A 20,611-nucleotide genomic window follows, 5' to 3' on the forward strand; every position below is an offset into this window, starting at 1 on the left:
ATACAACTCACAGATTATTGTAGATCTCTAACAAAGTGTTTATGTGGAAGCACTTTGTAATCACAAATGGTGTGTAAGTTTGTTTTTACTAGATGGTAAAAGAAAAGATGATGAAATAGGAGAGGTGGAAAGAAGAGAAACAACCGAAGAAAGTATTCTAGAGAAGTTTCTACCCACTCAGAACTCCACTGGAAATCAGTTAAAAAAAAAAAAAAAAAAAGAAGAGCGTGGGCCTCTGTTTTTCCCATTCCACGCAACCCTGATCCCCACTCTACACACCAAAGGTCCCTTTTGCCAACGAGACAGAAGCCATTTATTAATGTACGGCAAATACTGTTTATTGCAGACTTTCCAGCTGACTCATGTGAAAAAGGCACTATGAAAATTAATGAATCTAGATAATCTCTCTAAATGGATTTATGTTAAAATATACAACATTCTTACATAACATCTGTTTTATATATGTGAAATAATATAACATTTAATGACAAAAATCATGTTTTCAAAAATAACATTTGTTGAAGGTTAAGTCTTTCTTTTCTCTACCTAGAATCTTTCACAGGATTAAAGTATGTGTATATTATTTCTTATTACCAGAAAAACTTGACACAGATAAACTCATAAAATGGCCCCAATTTGCTCTTAACTACTTATATCAATATTCAGAACTGAGGCCTTCCTTAAACAGAATACTGTAACACACACCAATGCAGGCTATTTCCTGTGACAGATTTTGAATGTATATGACCTCTTTTACACTTGTGCTTTCTCATATATAAGAACACAGTATAGATAATAAGCAGAATATAAACTGAATCAAAATACAAGCTATACAAGGAATTGTGATCAACAGAGCCACGACAGATAAAATGTCTCGGGAATGCTCCAAAGGTTTCTATTTGTATGTCCAAGGTCTTGTTGTATTTTACAGTTCATTAAATGTTTTAATCTTTTTAAAAAACTGTTGGCATTAAGAACTTTAAATAAATCTAAACATCCTATTATTGAGTATGTTGAAGAAGAGACCTAAGTAAGCAGGGGCTAGCCTAAAGTCAGCTACACCCTGGATGATACCTACCATAGTCACAGGCAAAACTGAAATTGTTTAGATTTTGAATCATGGGCAATATCTCTGTTTTGTTGCAATAAATAAACTCACCGCTGTCAAAAAAAAAAAAAAAAAGTCTGCTTAGGCATTGAGATGGGGATGAAATAATTAATCCAATAACGGAAACCTCACCTTGGTAAAGTAGGCAAAATATTCCCAAGGTGAGAAATTCTGTTTAACATTTTTTCATTTTAATAAAAATCACGGGCCCAGGAGCAAGTTCTCTGCTTACTCATGTTTTCATTGTTTCTTTATGGCGATAAATTCTGTATACCAAGAAATAAGAATCTGACATTCCCTTCATGGCTTCTTAAAACAAAGCACGTTGGAATAATGCCAAGAATAATGGAGTTTAAAAACTAATTAGTGACTGCTTCCCTCATCAAAAGATTCCACTCCTGAATCGCTAGCAGCAGCACTGATTTTTTCCTGTCGTCTTCGCATGATTTCTTGCAACTCAGAGCTGCCGTTGTTATCCTGAAAAACAAACATGGTTCAGACAAGATGGTTACTGGTTTGTGAGGCTGCAAATCATGTAATGAAATGGCTTAGGCTAAAAGTTCTTTGTGTTTTTCTTCTCATGTCTCTAAGGGGAAAACTGAAGGCTGCTCTTCATATAAGTGATGATTCTAGACTTTACTAACATCACATTTTCACTAATACTGTCTGAAGGCAATTCATTCACCATGGCTTTCACTTGAACCTGTTAAAGATAAATCAGTAATGCATGTGGAATGCTCTAGATTCCCTGGGGGAAGAAGAGATTGTATAAGAGGAACAAAAAGATGGTAAATTATCAAAGAATGTCCTTTAGGTCAAGTAAGATACTCATCTATCTACCTTAGGGGATTCTAAATCAGGCCCAAAGACTGGGCTCACAAGACACCATGTTTCCTCATACCAAAGGGTTCTGACCTTCTGACATCTTGTTGGCTTTTGTCCTTTCCAAACCTGACCTACAATCCCTATGCACGCTCCTTATTCCTCTCTCATCTACAGAAATCTCTGGCAACACAGGTGAGTAATATGAACCATGAACTAGATGCAAGAGAAGGGCATGATGGGAAGGTGCCTGGGGAAGACGAAGAACCTCAGGTAGGAAGTCTCTGCCTTAATTCACATCCAGAGGAACAGGAGCAATAGGCCAGGATGACATGGGAAGTCAGGGGAAATGACAGTGATAGGGAGTCTGGACTGAAGGAATTCAGAAATGTTAGGAATATGGAACTTTCTATTATAACCCTTAAGGAGGAATTTATACATTCTCAACAAAATTAGAAGGTATAATGGTACCAAAACTGCCTCAGAAAAGATATAATTCTGACTTACATTCAATATACAAAAAGCCTAATATAGAATCAACCAAGATGAATGTTGTAGGAAAAATTTCAAAGGGAAATATAATTTCTCCTAAGTGAGAATGGTTACAGGGTTGTATGCACGAAGCTATTTTACTGAGTTATTTAACTGTTGAATTTATACAATAAACCTGCTAGAGATAATTACGTATTGATTTCACGCCAAAGCCTATACCCTTTCATTGGAGTCTAAGTTTAATTTTCATGAAAGCTATTAAGAGCTGTGAGATGTAACAGTTAGAAACTACTACCCTTACACAGCCCACGTTAATTAGAGTAGGATATTGAAACCTTAAGTATATCCAATCTAGAAAACATTTACTCTTTTTCTTTCATAGAAACAACTATAACTAAAGAATTACTCTTCAGGGCCCGCTGTTTTCAACGATCCCTCCCTAATATTTTCCCTCTGATTATTTATATGTATAAGCAGGCCTAAGGCACACAGCCACTGTTTTAAGACTTTATAACCTCTAACCTGCTAGAATCTCCAAACTAAATATAAAGGACAGGTAAAAGAATTCTGGCCTCTTAAGTCATTTACTCACCCGAAGTAAATGAGTAAATAAAATTCCTACAGAAGTAGTGCATGTAAAATGAGAACATTAGGCTTTTCATTAGATATCCAAAAGTATATGAAGCTCAAGCTTCATGTTATAGGAGCACTTATAACAAATTAATCTCCCTGAAAATGGTCGCTAATGGTCCCCAGTGACAGATTACTAAAGCTGAATCAAGTTGAATTCAGCTCTGCATGAAAGGCAAAGAAAGCGAACTATATGGACATAAATATTGTTTCCAGAGCTTTCAAATTGCAGTCCATACTCTTGACTAATGCAGAAAAACACCACCTTAGGTTGAGAAGTCATACCTCTAATGCAGCTTTCTGTACAGTAATTTGGCTAAAGACTCTGGCCCCTTCAGGGCAGACGGTTCTCAGTTCATCTTTATTGAGAGAGAAAAGTTGTGCACCATTTAATACTCCAAGACTATTTACAGTTCTGAAAAAACAAAAGAAGGAAAAGAGGGAAATAGAGCATTAAAAATACTGTCTGGATTTGTGGTTGCCAAGGGGGAGGGATGGATTGGGAGTTTGGGGTGAGCAGATGCAAACTATTATATAGAGGATGGATAAACAACAAGGTCCTACTGTATAACACAGGGAACTACAGACAATATCCTGGGCTGAACCATAATGGAAAAGAACATAAAAAAGAATGCATACAGGTGTATAAATGAGCTACTTTGCTGTATAGCAGAAATTATCAGAACATTGTAAATCAACTATACTTCAACAAAAATTAATTAAAAATAGGGCTTCCCTGGTGGCGCAGTGGTTGAGAGTCCGCCTGCCGATGCAGGGGACACGGGTTCGTGCCCCGGTCCGGGAAGATCCCACACGCCGCGGAGCGGCTGGGCCCGTGAGCCATGGCTGCTGAGCCTGCGCATCCGGAGCCTGTGCTCCACAACGGGAGAGGCCACAACAGTGAGAGGCCCGTGTACCGCAAAAAAAAAAAAAAAAAAAAAAAAATAATAATAATTAAAAATAAATAAATAAATAAATAAAATACTGTCTGGATAAAACAAAAGAAAGATTCTGGTCCTGTTACAACCTCTCTTCTCTAGGTGTTCCATACACTGGAACTCATAAATGGTACTAGAGTGCTTAGGGCAATGACAGGGGATGGTCATGATAATGACCCTGAGGCTATATAAGATCACTGATCATGAAGTGTCAAAAAAGAGTCAACTGGGTTTATTATCTTTACTGTGTATTGGCAATTTCTTGAAATTTGGTGCTTCATAGAAGGAATGGATAACTTTCTAGTAGCCAGGCAATTGACTAACCAGTGTACCTCATTTTTTCAGTCACACTGGGTGAGTTTATAATGTGTCAAGTGTTCTTGAATATGTATTAGTCAAATAGTTCAAATACATATATTCAAATATGTTTACCAAATACACAAGAAAACGTTTACAAGTTTTTAATTATAGACAAATAGAAACTTCACTGTGGTTTTCCTAAAGGAAAGCTCTATTAGATTATAACCTACAATAAGTAACGTCACCTATTTTTTCTTTGCCTGGGATCTCTATGCTGCAGCAGGAGAAAAGGTTCTGCTCTATGTCCTCTGTGGTCTGGGGAGTCTAGGTAAGACTACAGTCCTATCCTGTGTGACCCTCTGAGGGAGAAAGACAGCCACCAGCCTCAAAGCTGCCAAGAGACTGCTTGAGGGACCAATGATGAACAGACACCACCATCTAGAAAATGGGGTGCCATCAAATAATAGTTATTTCTGCTTCCTCCCTTTTTTTTTTTTTTTTTTTTTTTTTAGCTATAAATGGCTAGAGTCATTTCCTGAGCATGGAAACAGATGCAGTTCGGGTTCTCACATTTTCTAAGAGTCACTTGTGACATCTTAGTGATCAAATTGAAAACACTGCAAGTTATACACACAGAACTGTAAAGTATCCCCAGAGAGACTTACACAGGGTTGAACCCCTTTGACTGCAACCATGTCTTCACGTCCTCTGGGGTGGAGTCATAAGTGATATTGACAACTGGCACATTCTGCCGTGGCACGTGGAACTTCTTCTGTGCGGTGCTCCGACCAATGGTCAGTCTGTGGATGAGTTCATCCTGCACTTCCTCCATCTGAGATTTCCTTCCTAGTTACCAACACAGAGGAGGTTAGTTTTGAAAGCCCTAACAGTTGTTTCTCTCTCTAGAACCCCAATGCCAAGAATCCTTTGACCCCAACAGGACTTATGATCTAGTACTCCTACCATCTTTCCTTTCATCCCCACCAAGTATAAACTCCGTGATCAATTATTAAAATCACTCCCTGTCTCTTCTTTCTTCATTGTATTCATCTGGCAAGCCCCCCATCCTTGTTAAATCTCACTTTCTGTTTATTCTGTGCTGCACCTGCACACCGAATAGAACACAACAATGTTGAGTGAGCTCACGTTAAATTCATGATCATGAACCTCCACTGGGCTGTTAATGCTCTGTGACATTCATACTACATTTCCTGAGGCCAGTGGCTTTCAACTGGGGGAAATTTTAACCACAGGGTACATCTGGCAATGGCTAGAGATACTTTGGGATGTCACAAACAGGGGGCAAGGGGGAAGGAAGCTACAGTCATGCAGTGGGTAGAGGCCCGGGATGCACAAAACATTCTCAATGCACACAGGTCACATTGCTACATCAGAGAATTATCTAGCCCCAAACGTCCACAGGGCTCAGGTTGAGAAATCCTGCCTGGGACCGTATAATTGTCCATGGTCAGACAAGTATTTCCTATCTTCTTCCTTCTGCAAACCTCCAGTTCCCAGTCCTCAGTCCTCTCCCTGAGCTGATGATCTCACTTGCATAATTTCTGAGTAAAATAAAGAAGTTAAAAGAAAACCTCCCTAAGTTCCCCTAGCAGCTCTCCTTACCACCAGCACTTTCCCTGTACACTCTGCCAGCCTTCCTTCTATTACATTATAGATGAACTGTTTCCACTCTCCTCAGGCCAGCCCCTCTACGTGTGCACTAGACTCCATGTCCTCTGTCTGTTTGAATACTTTGACAGTAATTTCCCCCCTGCTTCTCCCATGTTATCAATTTTCCTCTTTTACTGAATCATTTCATCTGCTTACAAGCATGCTACTATTTTATTTCTCTCATGTTTAAATAAGCCCTTTCTTAACCCCACTTCCCCTGCCAGCTACTGCCCATTTCTCTGCTCCCCTTTTAGCAAAACTCCATGAGAAGCTGTCTATACCAGGTGACTCCAATTCCCATTCTCCAATTTCCTCTTAAATTCGCTGCGAATAGGCTTTTGGCCCCATCCCTCCATGCCATTTTGCTAAACTCCAATGGTTGATTCCCAGTCGTTTCCTCATTTAATCTATCAATAACATTTGAAGAAGGCGCTCCCTCCTTGAAACACTTTCTTCTTATGGCCTTCAGGACACCACACTCTCTGATTTTCCTCCTGTCTTACTGGCCTCTCCTCAGCATCCTTTTCTCAGATGCTCATCTCATCTCCCCAACTCTCCAGGACACAGTCCTTGGACCTCTTCTCTGTCTGGACTCACTGCATCAATGATTGTTGTGCCTGGTCTCCTGGTTTTGAATGCCATTTAAAAGCTGATGACTACCCAAATTATTTCTCTAGTCCAGACTGGTCCTCAGGACTCTAGACCAATATACATCAATTGTCTATTTGATATATTCATTGGATGTCTATTAGCTATCTCAAACATAACATGTTCAAATCTGAATTACTCATCTTCCTGAAGCTTACATTTATGCTAGACTTCCCAACTTGGTAATTCTATTTTTCCAGTTCCCCCAACGAAATACCATGTAGGTATGCCTGACTCCCCTTTGCCCTCGATTATATCCAATCCGTCGGCAAATCCTGTTGGTCCTACCACTAGAATACACCACACACCCCAATCACTTCACTCCGCTTTTTTCTATTAGCAGCCTGGTCTGAGCCACCAGCCTATTTACAGGTCTCTCTGCTTCTACTCTCCATGACCCCACTCTTCACTCTTCATCCTCTTCTCAATATAACAGATAAAGTGAAGCATTTAAAATGTGAGTCAGATACACACACACACACACACACACACACACAGATACATTATTTGTATATCACCTTCAAGAATTAAGTGCAAAGAACTGATATAGTAATCCAATTAACTAACTTGGCAAGTGACAGTGACCTGGTCACTAAAGAAGCTTTTGTGACCATTGTTCTGATTTTTTTTTTAGGGAAAGTATTTTTAGAAAGTGTTTGGTGCCCCTGGGAAATAAATGAAAGTGTGAAATAATCAAATAGTGTTATTTCAGCCTAATTTTTTTTAATGCCTCAAGGACTCAGGAAACCTTTTGAAAAAGAAAGAAGTCAAAAGAAAGAGAAATAAGAGAAGGCAAGGGAAGAAAGGAGGGAGGATGAGGGGGCTAACGAGAGTAAGAGGGAATATTAGTGATTGTTACATTTAAGTAATACAGGACATGCATTTCATTAGTTAACTCTTTTAAATCAGTACAATGTAGTCACACTGCCATACAACATAGGAGTACATCTCAAAGAAATACAAAAGAAAAAGTATCACCACACTAAAATAGTTATCTCCTTATCTGTTGACTTAGCCACTGTGTGATCATTTCCAGTCCGCAGCATAACCTCTTTCCAGGGAATATAAAAACCTCTTCTAATGTGTTCCTGGCTTTGGTTTCCATTTGCAATGTTCTAGCACATAACAACACACCAGACTAACTTTACACCTCTTTCTAAAACAACACTTCTGATTACCAAAGATTAAACTCATATAAAAGGACTAACATTTCAAAGGAAATGAAAGACATGCAAAACAACTGAAGCATTGATATCTTCAAAAGTGATGAAGAGAACCTTTTTGAATCTTATGACAAGTCAAACTGAATAGCTTATATGACACAGGACTCCAAGCAGCTAGTTTGAATAAACGCAGTAAACACTTCAGAAAAGGAACCGGGTTCTTGCTACTTGTGACATTTAAAAAAATAGGCCTGTTGACTTTTTTTCCTTGTTCATAGCTATTTGGTAACATTTTTATGGGTGAGTATTCAATTTACAGCTCCTTCCATTTTATTCTTACCAGAAGTCTAGGCCATAAGCAGAGAATGCAAATACCACAAAAGGTATATTTTGAAAGAGACCTGGTTACCAATAAAGAAGCATGTCTATTTGGTTCTAAAAAGACTGTTGAGAAGCCCCAATATTCATTCAGTAGAAATGTTCTTCAAAAAAGTGCTCAAGAAAGAAAGCTATCAAGAAAATATTTGTTTTACAAAAGGGACTATATTTAATGTCAAACTATACTTCTGAGCTATCTTTAAAAGGAACATTACATAAGTAAATGCAAAATTTTATTAGTTTAAGGAAACAAGTACATGTGTAAATTTGGGGACATATGTTTATGTTTTACATACCAGTGTCACCCTTTGACTTATGAAAAACAGACTTGAAAATGATGAGTCACAATTATCAGGAGGGTTTTCTATCTTTGAAGTATTCTAACTATGCCTCTTTCCCATTAGGTTATTATTAGTTTCTTAGACTAGGACAAAGAACAAACTGTCCCAGCCCACAGACTGTTCCAAAACTGGGCCTGGATGCCTATGAACCCTGATCCCAGGCCTGGAAAAAGAGTGCCACTGTGTCAAAGATTACCGCACTGACGTAACAAAGAAGGGAGATGTTATAAACTTGTGGGAAGAATGAAGAAAGTTTCTGAGAGGAAAATTTTCCTTAGGGAAATCAATAAAAACATTTACAGAACTTTCTCATCTTAAAACTATGTCTTTCGTGTCTGAAAAAAATAAAAACATCTTTTCAAAAAATACACAAAAATATTTTAAAATTTAGTTGCCAATTATATTTATGCACACACACTCTCATACACACACATGCACAGGCATAGTTGTTTTTGCCACACAGAAAGAGCTAATCATTTTTCCAAAACTTCAGTTTTCCATTAGTTCTTTGGTCAGGTCAAGATATGGATAAGAAGGTAATTTAAATTGGCTATACTTCAGCTGAGAAAGTAATGTATAAAAGTAGGTTTGTGCTTATTGCATTTAACCAGAATTTCTAGAACAATTAAATAGTAATAGTTTCAGTGTCTTCTTTTAAATTTTTTTTAAATCAAGAGTGACCACAACTGAAGAGTTAGGGCTATGACTTACTGAGATGAGAACTTGAATCTTAAGTTCCAATCTCAGCTTATAGTTAATAGTTCAAAACTTGTATCTGGACTCGGGCACAGGAGGCCTGCTGAGCTCCCAGCCTAGTCCCCTGCCCTTTCCAGGTCACGTGGGTCCTTGGGGGCATAGGAAAGAGGCCAAGGGGAGAACAGGAGAGGCAGGTGGGAGGAGTCCTCAGGGAGCAGTGGGAGAGAAGTGGAGGGTGATTGCCCTGCACACTCAGGCACTGGGAGCCTGCTGAGCTCCCAGGCCAATCCCTCGCCCTCCAAATGCCCCTCCAGGCCACGTGGGTCCTTGGGGGCATAGGAGGGAGGCCAGGGAGATCAGGAGAGGCAGGCGGGAGAGACCCTCCCAGAACCCACACCGGAGGAGCAGCAGAGGAGAGGAGGGCATTTGCCCCACCCACTCGAGTCCAGGAAGCCTACTAGGCTCCCAGGTGAGGTCCCCCACCCTCTGAGACTGGGGTGGGGGGCACGCCTGGGCCCCTTCTGTTCCTTGAGCCTAATCCCCACCCCCAACAGCCCTCAGGGCCTTTTCCAGCCCTGTGGGTCCTGAGCATTGGCCCCACCCACCAACAAAACCTCACCCTTGCTTAGGCCCCACCCTCCACAGCCAAGGTCTTTCCATCCTCCCCCTTTGTTTTCCTTTCCTTCCTCCTCTTTTTTACTATTGTTGGACTGATGTACATTCTGGTTGTTGATTCATCTATATTTTTATTTTTACATTCTTTCTAACATATCTGTTAGTTTCCTAGTCTGATTTTATTTTTTACTTTGTTATTTTTTTCTCTCTCTCTCTTTTATTTTTTACCACCCCACGTGGCTTGCAGGATCTTGATTTGCGAGCCTGGGGTTAGGGGGAGCTCCTGCAGTGGGAGCTCCAAGTCTGAACCACTGGACTAACAGAGAACCTCAGACCCCAGGGAATATTCATCGGAGTGAGGTCTCACAGAGTTCCTCATCTCAGCACCAAGACTCAGCTCAACCCAATAACCTACAAACTCCAGTGTTGGAAGCCTCAGGCCAAACGACCAGTAACACAGGAATACAATCATACACATTAAAAAAAAAAAAAAAATGAGATGGCAAAAAAAAATATGTCACAGATGATGGAGCAAGGTAAAAACCTACAAGACCAAATAAATGAAGAGAAAATAGGTAATCTACATGAAAAAGAATTCAGAGTAATGATAGTTAAGATGATCCAGAATCTTGGAAATAGAATGGAAGCATGGATTGACCAAATACAAGAAATGTTTAACAAAGATCTAGAAGAACTAAAGAACAAACAGAGATGAACAACACAGTAACTGAAATGAAAAATACACTAGAAAGAATCAATAACAGAATAACGGAGGCAGAAGAATAAGTAAGTGAGTTGCAAGACAAAATGGTCGAAATAACTGCCAAGGAGCAGAATAAAGAAAAAAGAATGAAAAGAATTGAAGACAGTCTCAGAGACCTCTGGGACAACACTAAACACACCAACATTCAAATTATAGGGGTTCCAGAGGAAGAAGAGAAAAAGAAATTGTCTGAGAAAATATTTGAAGAGATTATAGTCAAAAACTTCTCTAACATGGGAAAGGAAATAGTCACCCAAGTCCAGGAAGCATGGAGAGTCCCATACAGGATAAACCCTAGGAAAAACACACCAAGACACATATCAATCAAACTAGCAAAAATTAAATTCAAAGAAAAAATATTAAAAGCAGCAAGGGAAAAACAAAAAATAACATACAAAGGAATCCCCATAAGGTTGTCAGCTGACTTTTCAGTGGAAACTCTGCAGGCAAGAGGGAGTGGCAGGATATACTTAAAGCGATGAAAGAGAAAAACCTATAACCAAGATTACTCTACCCAGCAAGGATCTCATTCAGATTCGATGGAGAAGTCAAAAGCTTTTCAGACAAACAAAAGCTAAGAGAATTCAGCACCACCAAACCAGCTTAACAACAAATGCTAAAGAAACTTCTCTAAGCGGGAAACACAGAGAAGAAAAAGACCCACAAAAACAAACCCAAAACAATTAAGAAAATGGTAATAGGAACATACATATCAATAGTAACCCTGAATGTAAATGCCCCAACCAGAAGACACAGACTGGCTGAATGGATACAAAAACAAGACCTATATGTATGCTGTCTACAAGAGACCCACTTCAGACCTAGGGACACATACAGACTGAAAGTGAAGGGATGGAAAAAGATATTCCATGCAAATGGAAATCAAAAGAAAGCTGGAGTAGCAATACTTGTATCAGATAAAATAGACTTTAAAATAAAGACTGTAACAAGAGATAAGGAGGGACACTACATAATAATCAAAGGATCAATCCAAGAAGATATAACAATTATAAATGTTTATGCTCCCAACATAGGACCACCACAATACATAAGGCAAATGCTAACAACCATGAAAGGAGAAATCGACAGTAACACAATAAGAGTAGGGGACTTTAATATCCCACTTACACCAATGGACAGATCATCCAAACAGAAAATAAATATGGAAACACAAGCTTTAAATGACACAACAGACCAGATAGATTTAATTGATATTTATAGAACATTCCACCCAGAGTGGCAGAATACACTTTCTTCTCAAGTGCGCACGGAACGTCTCCAGGATAGATCACATCTTGGGTCACAAATCAAGCCTCAGTAAATTTAAGAAAATTGAAATCATATCAAGCATCTTTTCTGACCACAATGCTATGAGATTGGAAATCAATTACAGGAAAAAAAACCTGCAAAAATACAAACACATGGATGCTAAACAGTGTGCTACTAAATAACCAAGAGATCACTGAAGAAATCAAAATATACATAGAAACAAATGACAATGAAAACATGACAACCCAAAACCTATGGGACACAGCAAAAGCAGTTCTAAGAGGAAAGGTTATAGCAATTCAATCTCACCTCAAGAAACAAGAAAAACCTCAAATAAACAATCTAACCCTACACTTAAAACAACTAGAGAAAGAAGAAAAAAGAAAACCCAAATTCTGTAGAAGGAAAGAAATCATAAAGACCAGAGCAGAAAGAAATGAAATAGAAATGAAGAAAACAATAGCAAAGATCAATAAAACTAAAAGCTAGTTCTTTGAGAAGATAAACAAAATTGATAAACCCTTAGCCAGATTCATCAAGAAAAAAAGGGAGAGGATGCAAATCAATAAAATTAGAAATGAAAATGGAGAAATCACAACTGACACTGCAGAAACACAAAGGATTATAAGGGACTATTACAAACAACTATATGCCAATAAAATGGACAACCACGAAGAAGTGGACAAATTCTTAGAAAGGTACAATTCTCCGAGACTGAACCAGGAAGAATTAGAAATATAAACGGACCTATCACAAGTAATGAAATTGAAACCGTAATTAAAAATCTTCCAACAAACAAAAGTCCAGGTCCAGATGGCTTCACAGGTGAATTCTATCAAACACTTAGAGAAGAGCTAACACCTATCCTTCTCAAACTCTTCCAAAAAATTGCAGAGGAAGGAACACTTCCAAACTCCTTCTACGAAGGCACCATCACCCTGATATCAAAACTAGAAAAAAGATATCACAAAAAAAGAAAATCATAGACCAATATCACTGATGAACACATATGCAAAAATCCTCAACAAAATACTAGCAAACAAAATCCAACAGCACAATAAAAGGATCAAACACCATGATCAAGTGGGATTTATCCCAGGGATGCAAGGATTCTTCAAAATAGGCAAATCATTCAGTGTGATACACTACATTAACAAATTAGGGAATAAAAACCATATGATCACCTCAATAGATGCAGAAAAAGCTTTTGACAAAATTCAACACTGATTTATGATAAAAACTCTCCAGAAAATGGGCATAGAGGGAACCTACCTCAACATAGTAAAGGCCATATATGACAAACCCACAGTGAGCATCATTCTCAATGGTGAAAAACTGAAAGCATTTCTACTAGGTTCAGGAAAAAGACAAGGATGTCCACTCTCGCCACTCTTATTCAACATAGTTTTGGAAGTCCTCGCCAGAGCAATCATAGAAGAAAAAGAAATAAAAGGAATACAAATTGGAAATGAAGAAGTAAAACTGTCACTGTTTGCAGATGACATGATACTATACATAGAAAATCCTAAAGATGCCACTAGAGAACTAGTAGAACTAATCAGTGAATTTGGTAAGGTTGCAGGATACAAAATTAATGCATAGAAATCCATGGCATTCCTATACACCAACAATGAAAAATCAGAAAGAGAAATTAAGGAAATACTCCCATTTACTGTTGCAACAAAAAGAATAAAATACCTAGGAATAAATCTGCCTAAGGAGGTGAAAGACTTGTACTCAGAAAACTACAGAATACTGATGAAAGAAATCAAAGATAACATAAACAGATGGAGAAATATACCACGTTCTTGGATTGGAAGAATCAATATTGTGAAAATGACTATACTACCCAAAGCAATCTACAGATTCAATGCAATCCCTATCAGACTACCAATGGCATTCTTCACAGAATTAGAACAAAAAATCTTACAGTTTGTATGGAAACACAAAAGAACCCAAATAGCCAAAGCAATCTTGAGAAAGAAAAACGGAGTTGGAGGAATCAGGCTCCCCAACTTCAAACTATACTACAAAGCTACAGTAATCAAGACAGAATGGTACTGGCACAAAAACAGGAATATAGATCAATGATACAGGATAGAATGCCCAGAGATTAGCCCACGCACATATGGGCACCTAATTTATGAGAAAGGAGGCAAGAACATACAATGGAGAAAAGACAGCCTCTTCAATAAGTGGTGTTCGGAAAACTGGACAGCTACATGTAAAAGAATGAAATTAGAACACTACCTAACACCATACACAAAAATAAACTCCAAATGGATTAAAGACTTAAATGTATGACCAGACACTATAAAACTTCTAGAGGAAAACAAACGAAAAACACTCTGACATAAACCACAGCAAGATCTTTTTTGACCCAACTCCTAGAGTAATGGAAATAAAAACAAAAATAAATAAATGGGACTTAATTAAACTTAAAACCTTTTGCACAGCAAAGTAAACCATAAATAAGACAAAAAGACAACCCTCAGAATGGGAGAAAATATTTGCAAATGAAACAACAGACAAAGGATTGATCTCCAAAATATACAAACAGCTCATGGAGCTCAATATCTAAAAAAAAATCCAGTTAAAAAATGGGCGGAAGACCTAAATAGATGTTTCACCAAGGGAGACCTACAGATGGCCAAGAGGCACATGAAAAGTTGCTCAACATCACTAATTATTAGAGAAATGCAAATCAAAGCTACAATGAGGTATCACCTCACGCCAGTCAGAATGGCCATTATCAAAAAAGCTAGAAACAATAAATGCCGGAAAGGGTGTGGTGAAAAGGGAACACTCCTACACTGTTGGTGGGAATGTAAATTGATACAACCACTATGGAAAACAGTATGGAGGTTCCTTTAAAAACTAAAAATAGAACTACCATACAACCCAGCAATCCCACTACTGGGCATATAGCCTGAGAAAACCATAATTCAAAAAGAGACATACCACAATGTTCAGTGCAGCACTATTTACAATAGCCAGGACATGGAACCAACCTAGATGTCCATTGACAGATGAATGGATGAAGATGTTGCACATATATACAATGGAATATTACTCAACCATAAAAAAGAGATGAAATTGAGTTATTTGTAGTGAGGTGGATGGACTTAGAGTCTGTCATACAGAGTGAAGTAAGTCAGAAAGAGAAAAACAAATACCATATGCTAACACATATATATGGACTCTAAAAAAAAAAATGGTACAGATGAACCTAGTTGCAGGGCAGGAATAAAGAGGTAGATATAGAGAATGGACTTGATGACATGGGGTGGGAGGGTGAAGCTGGGGCGAAGAGAGAGTAGCATGGACATACATACACTACCGAATGTAAAATAGTTGGTTGGTGGGAAGCAGCAGCACAGCACAGGGAGATCAGCTCTGTGCTTTGCGATGACCTAGAGGGGTGGGATAGGGAGGATGGGAGGGAGGCTCAAGAGGGAGGGGATATGGAGACATGTGTATGCATATGGCTGATTTTTTTTGTTGTGCAACAGAAACTAACACAGTATTGTGAAGCAATTAAACTCCAATAAAGATGTATTTTAAAAAATAAAATAAAAAATAAAAAAACTTGTATCTGGATGTCAGAGATGAGATTTGATATGAAGACAAATTTTCAAGTCACTCCTTTTCCAACAGTATAAACAGTATTGAAAGAAATGAAAATAAGAGTCATCAGCTACATTAAAAGTATGTTTATATGAGAAAAGAACCCAGAACTGAGCCCTAGGAGAAGCCATTTGAGAAAATGAAAAATATCCTTTACACACACATACACTTTATATACTTTTATAATATTAAGGAAATATCTTCCTGGCTCTAGTCTTCCAAGAATTTTTATGTATCAAGTATCGATAAAGCAAAGTAATTTTATAATACTTTAAAAAACATAATTTGAAGACTAAACAGACAAGCCATATGCTACAAGATAAAACAAAATAAAAATTATCTTAGAATTATCTTCAGTTTTCAAATTATCCACCCTGCTGTTCCCAAGTACTAACAAGGATAATCCGAAGTTGGCCATAGGGTCTTTTGTTTTAACTTATTTAAATCTGGTTTTCAGATTTAACCACTCGCATGAAAAATAAAACTTCAATTTATGAAAGTATGAAGTTGAAGTCTAAAATTCTGAATTTGGAGGGCAAATTTGAAAGTGCTATTGGCAGGTTGACTATATTAAGCTAGTGTGATTGTGTGTGTATATAGACACACACACACACATTCTCTCTCTCTCTCTCTCTCTCTCTCTCTCTCTCTCTCTCTCTCTCTCTCTCTCTCTCTCTATATATATATATATATATATATATATATATATGGCAAATACCAGGAAGAGAAGCAGGAAAACTATGATGGTGATACTGATGACGATAAGAGTAAATATTTACTAACTGCTTATAATGTGTCATATTGGTTAAAATCAATCAGGCTTTTTCAGCCTCAGTACCATCGATATTTTGGGTCAGATGATTCTGTTGTGTGTGTGTGGGCGGGGGAGAGGGAAGCTGTCCCGTTCATGTTAGGATGTTGCTAACTACATCCCTAACTTCTACCTATTATAATAGATGCCAGTAGCATCTACCCAACTGTGATCAAAATATGTCTCCAGATAAATACCAAATGTCCCCAGGGGAAGGGGGTAAAATCACCCCTGGCTGAGAACGACTGGTCTAAATGCTTTATATGCATTATTTCATGAAATCCTCACAATTATCCTATGAAGTAGATATCACTATCCCCCCCTTTTTCAGATATTAAAGCATACAGAGGATCATTAAATTCTTGACAGTCTCATGGCCAGCAAGTGATATTTCACTATACAAACTCAAGCATGTCTGGCTCCGGAGTCTGTATTCAATCTCCACAATATATTGGACTATGTAGAAATACACATATTAGAGAGTAGACAGAACTTCCTGTTTCTCAGAATTACTTGGAGGATGAGAGATGAGGTGAAAATCTTTGCAATCTATGAAGTACCGTGCAAGGACTATTATGTATATTTAATAATATTTATTACCAGCAGAAACAATAATAAACAATTTTTACTTAGAGTGCTTTTAATTCCCAGGAGAAACTGTATATTTTTTGCCTCCCTAGGAAACTTACGGTCAACAGGAACTTGTTTTTGTCGTTGGCTATCTCGCACAATACTGCCACCACTGTCACTGGAGCTGCTGTTCTGACGGGTTACATTTGCTGGGACCTTTGACACAGGAACAGGTGCTGAAGCAGAAGGTGGGAGGGGAACAGGAACAGGAGCTGGTGTTGGAGGAGGCGATGGAGCAGAGGGAATGTCCATTGCTCTTGGACCATACTCCATCCTTTGTTTCTATAAAAAGACAAATCATTAATTCGGAAATGTGAAAATATAAACCTAGGCTAGGAAAACAAATTATACTTTGACAGGACCCTGTTGGCTATTTATTTGTAAACTTCCTTGCAAATCCATAGCAAATCTGTGTGTGTTAATATATATACATACATATATATGTATGTATAGACAGACATGCACAGCCCTCCAATCCTACCTGATGTGATAATTATTTAAAATTATTTTTTAAATATTCTACACATTTGTTCACAATCAAAAAGGATACACCAATAGCAAACATTAGTACTGATAATAGTAATAAATGTCAAGAAAACTAAATTTGAACCTGGAATCACACAAGATCAGGGTAGGTCAAAAGATTTCTGATTATTTTATAGTTTCCGTTAATAAGAACTTCTAACTGCACTAGTAGCCTAAATATCAATAACAGAAACATTAGTTACTCCCTATTTTAAATGTATATTATATTCAAAAGTGTTTAATTCTGTTTCCAAGTAATTTGTTAAGAAGAGGGGTAATATTTCAGTAGATAAAAGGAGTATGCTTTAAAATAAACAAGTAATTTGAAAGTATTGTTAATTTTTTCAAGCCATATCCCTTTCTGCCATCATCTTAATGCTAATTTATTAAATTTAGAAAGTTTCCTTGTTAAAATAGGAATGTGGTGAGGGTAATGGTATGGTCTTTAATTAAATGTTTATGACTATGAAATTGTTCTATGACAATGTCAAAGAACTGGAAAAAGAATAGATACATGTATATGTATAACTGAATCATTTTGATGTACACCTGAAACTAACACAACATTGTTAATCAACTGTACTCCAATATAAAATAAAAAGTTAATAAAAATAAATAAATAAATAAAAACAAAAATAATGAATTGTGACCAAGTTATCTAGGTGTGACCTAGAAATAAAAAGTGATTAAAAATTAGGAAATTTGTCTACATAATACAACATGTAAATAAAGTTAAAGAGAAAAATTCTTAGAAAAAGAAAAAGTTAAGAGGATCCTGGACTTTTCATTATGTGAAACTACCTGGTATGTGCCTCCCTCTAGATTTTTTATTATGGGAATAAAGCAACCCCCTAATTACTTAAAAAATGTTTATGACTACACCTCAAAAGCATATTATTAGGAAAAAAGTCCACAGGGGGATTTGTATTAAAAAAAAGGTAGACGTGATAGAATATACAATAACTTTCAGTAATTTTTTAACCATGATTTAGGCTACTGTAAAATATTATTTGTGCATCTTCCCTATTAAACTACACACAACAGTTAAAACTTTAAACAAAATAATCTTAATAACAGAAATAAAATAAGTTCCAAATTCTCAAAAGGCAAAATTTTTGTATAGAATCAAAGATACAGAGCAGTGACTTATAATTTAGGTAAAGTTTAGTTACTGCACTGGCACAATTTTAATTATTCTAAAATTCAGGATTAGTAGATGAAATACAAAAAGCAGGCCTTTTGGTAATCTGGTCCTTTGGCTAGAAGAGTATTTACGTTTAATTTCTAAATTGGCCCAAATATAAGGTCATATTGATTTTAAAAGAGGCCTTCCCAATTTCCACAGAGATCAAAAACATCAAAATACACACCACACACACACATCACTTTGTAATTCTTGCTTAAAAAACAACACACCACCCTCAAAGGCACCTTCACAGCAAATGAGTAGTAACACCTGTGGAAACCAGAGGGGGGAGCAGCCCTGGTTCTCTGCTGTCTCTTTAAAAGCCACCGCTCACCGGCCAGTGGGTGGGGAAGGTGGGAGGGTATGAAGCAAGGATGGGAGAAGGACTGAAAGAAGAGTTTATGTGCCGCTATTTCTTGGAGGGGGATGGGAGGGAGAAGGAGAGAGGCAAAGAGGAAGGGAATGAGTAGGGGTTAAATTCACAGAGCAAGCCATGGAGTTAGATGGGAGAGAAACAGATATTGCTGACCCCTCTGCAATTCAAGGCCTGGAAACATTTCTAATATATTCAATAATCGAGTGTATTATATTATTATTATTATCCACAAAACAATGTTCCTATATTTGGGCCAATAAAATATTTCGAGCAATCAAAATACAGCAAACATCACCAAAATGTAATACTTAGCACACACCAAAGTCATCAATGTATATGCAATGTACCCTTAACAAGAATGTCCTCGGCACATAATTTCATGAAGAGTTAGTGAATTCTCACATTAGGATTTCAAAAGTGTCAGAGTTTAAATTACTGCTTTTAAAGCTTAAACAAAACAAAAAATGCTATCAGCTCTGCATTCCATGATATGATTCACATTTTTTGCTTTCAGAAAAACAAGAACAGCTAGTGTTTTGCTAGCCATCAAATAATACTGTGAAAAACTGAAAACCTGTGGTATTGTCACAATCAGGCCTGCAGACAGGCTCGCCAAATCTTCTGTGCCTTGTTTCACCCATCTGTCATTGCTATATAATGCAACTTTATCAGTATAACCTATGAGAACTACAGACTTAAATATTCATATAATATACAGAGAAACCATAGGACAATTTTTCATGAATTAGGTCATAATTTTATTTACTTGCATATTTTCCCCTTTTTCTTGGTCCTCCTTCCTGCCCCATGCTTCCAACCCCTGGAATGAAAAGGTGGGGGAAGGGCCTTCCTCAAATCATTATAACCTGTTCTGAAACAGAAACCAAGGTGGCTTTTCCATGGAAACTGATGTCATCCTCCATGTGGAGGAAAGAGAATCAGAACTGGCTCATGAAATCACTTTGCTCTGTCCCCTGCTACCTTCTCCCTTTTACTCCCTTTTACTTACCACCCAGTTACTGCCCTTCTCCCTTTGCTATTACTGTCTCTTGGTTATATCAGGCTGAAGGTAGAGAACTGATGGCCCCTCGACTGATGGCAAGTCTTGGAGAGCAGAAGTCCACCCCAAACTTTCTTCTGCTGAACGAAGGGTGCTGAATCTCCAAATCCAAAAAGAAATCTTAACCGACTGTTCCCAGTTTGCCTGGGACTCTCCGAGTGTCAGAACCAAGAGTCCCACATCCCTCCAAACCCCTCAGCTGTGAGCAAACTGGGATGATGGGTCACCTTGGTGTGGCTGTACTTTTGTACGATCACTGTCACTTCCTAACTCTTGCCTTTTATCTCTCGCAAATATAAAGTTCTGCTTAAAACAAAATCTCTTTGTTTTTTTGCTTTTTCTGAAAGAAGTCAGAATTACTAGACCCTGTGGAAAATGTACTTTTCTGTTGATAATTAAGTCCAAATGAGTCACTTTTCTTTAGCCACTAAAGCTGAGTAGAAATTCTCAAGGATTAAAGAAAGAGATGTGTAGGTAAGCTCCTGATTCATGCAAGATACTGCTTCAGAAGGGAATTTATGCAAGCAAGCCTAACAAAGCCAGTAAAATTGAACTGTTCTTA

At 37.6% G+C, this 20,611-nt stretch overlaps 1 protein-coding gene across 5 annotated transcripts in view; it reads right to left on the minus strand.

Moving 5' to 3' along the window:
* Positions 1 to 330: 330 nt before the first annotated feature.
* Positions 331 to 20,611, minus strand: part of EPS8 (epidermal growth factor receptor pathway substrate 8) — a 188,643-nt gene continuing 168,362 nt past the window's right edge. For all 5 annotated transcript variants that reach the window (XM_060113011.1, XM_060113006.1, XM_060113008.1 and 2 more), the window contains 4 exons: positions 16,962 to 17,184; positions 4,956 to 5,136; positions 3,338 to 3,467; positions 331 to 1,585 (listed from right to left, as the gene is read on the minus strand). In XM_060113011.1, the coding sequence (XP_059968994.1) occupies positions 1,472 to 1,585; positions 3,338 to 3,467; positions 4,956 to 5,136; positions 16,962 to 17,184 (648 nt within the window). In that variant the 3' untranslated portion in view covers positions 331 to 1,471. The remainder of the gene's footprint in view (positions 1,586 to 3,337; positions 3,468 to 4,955; positions 5,137 to 16,961; positions 17,185 to 20,611) is intronic.

The sequence above is a fragment of the Mesoplodon densirostris genome, chromosome 11 (genome assembly GCF_025265405.1).
Source record: "Mesoplodon densirostris isolate mMesDen1 chromosome 11, mMesDen1 primary haplotype, whole genome shotgun sequence".
Classification (NCBI taxonomy): domain Eukaryota; kingdom Metazoa; phylum Chordata; class Mammalia; order Artiodactyla; family Ziphiidae; genus Mesoplodon; species Mesoplodon densirostris.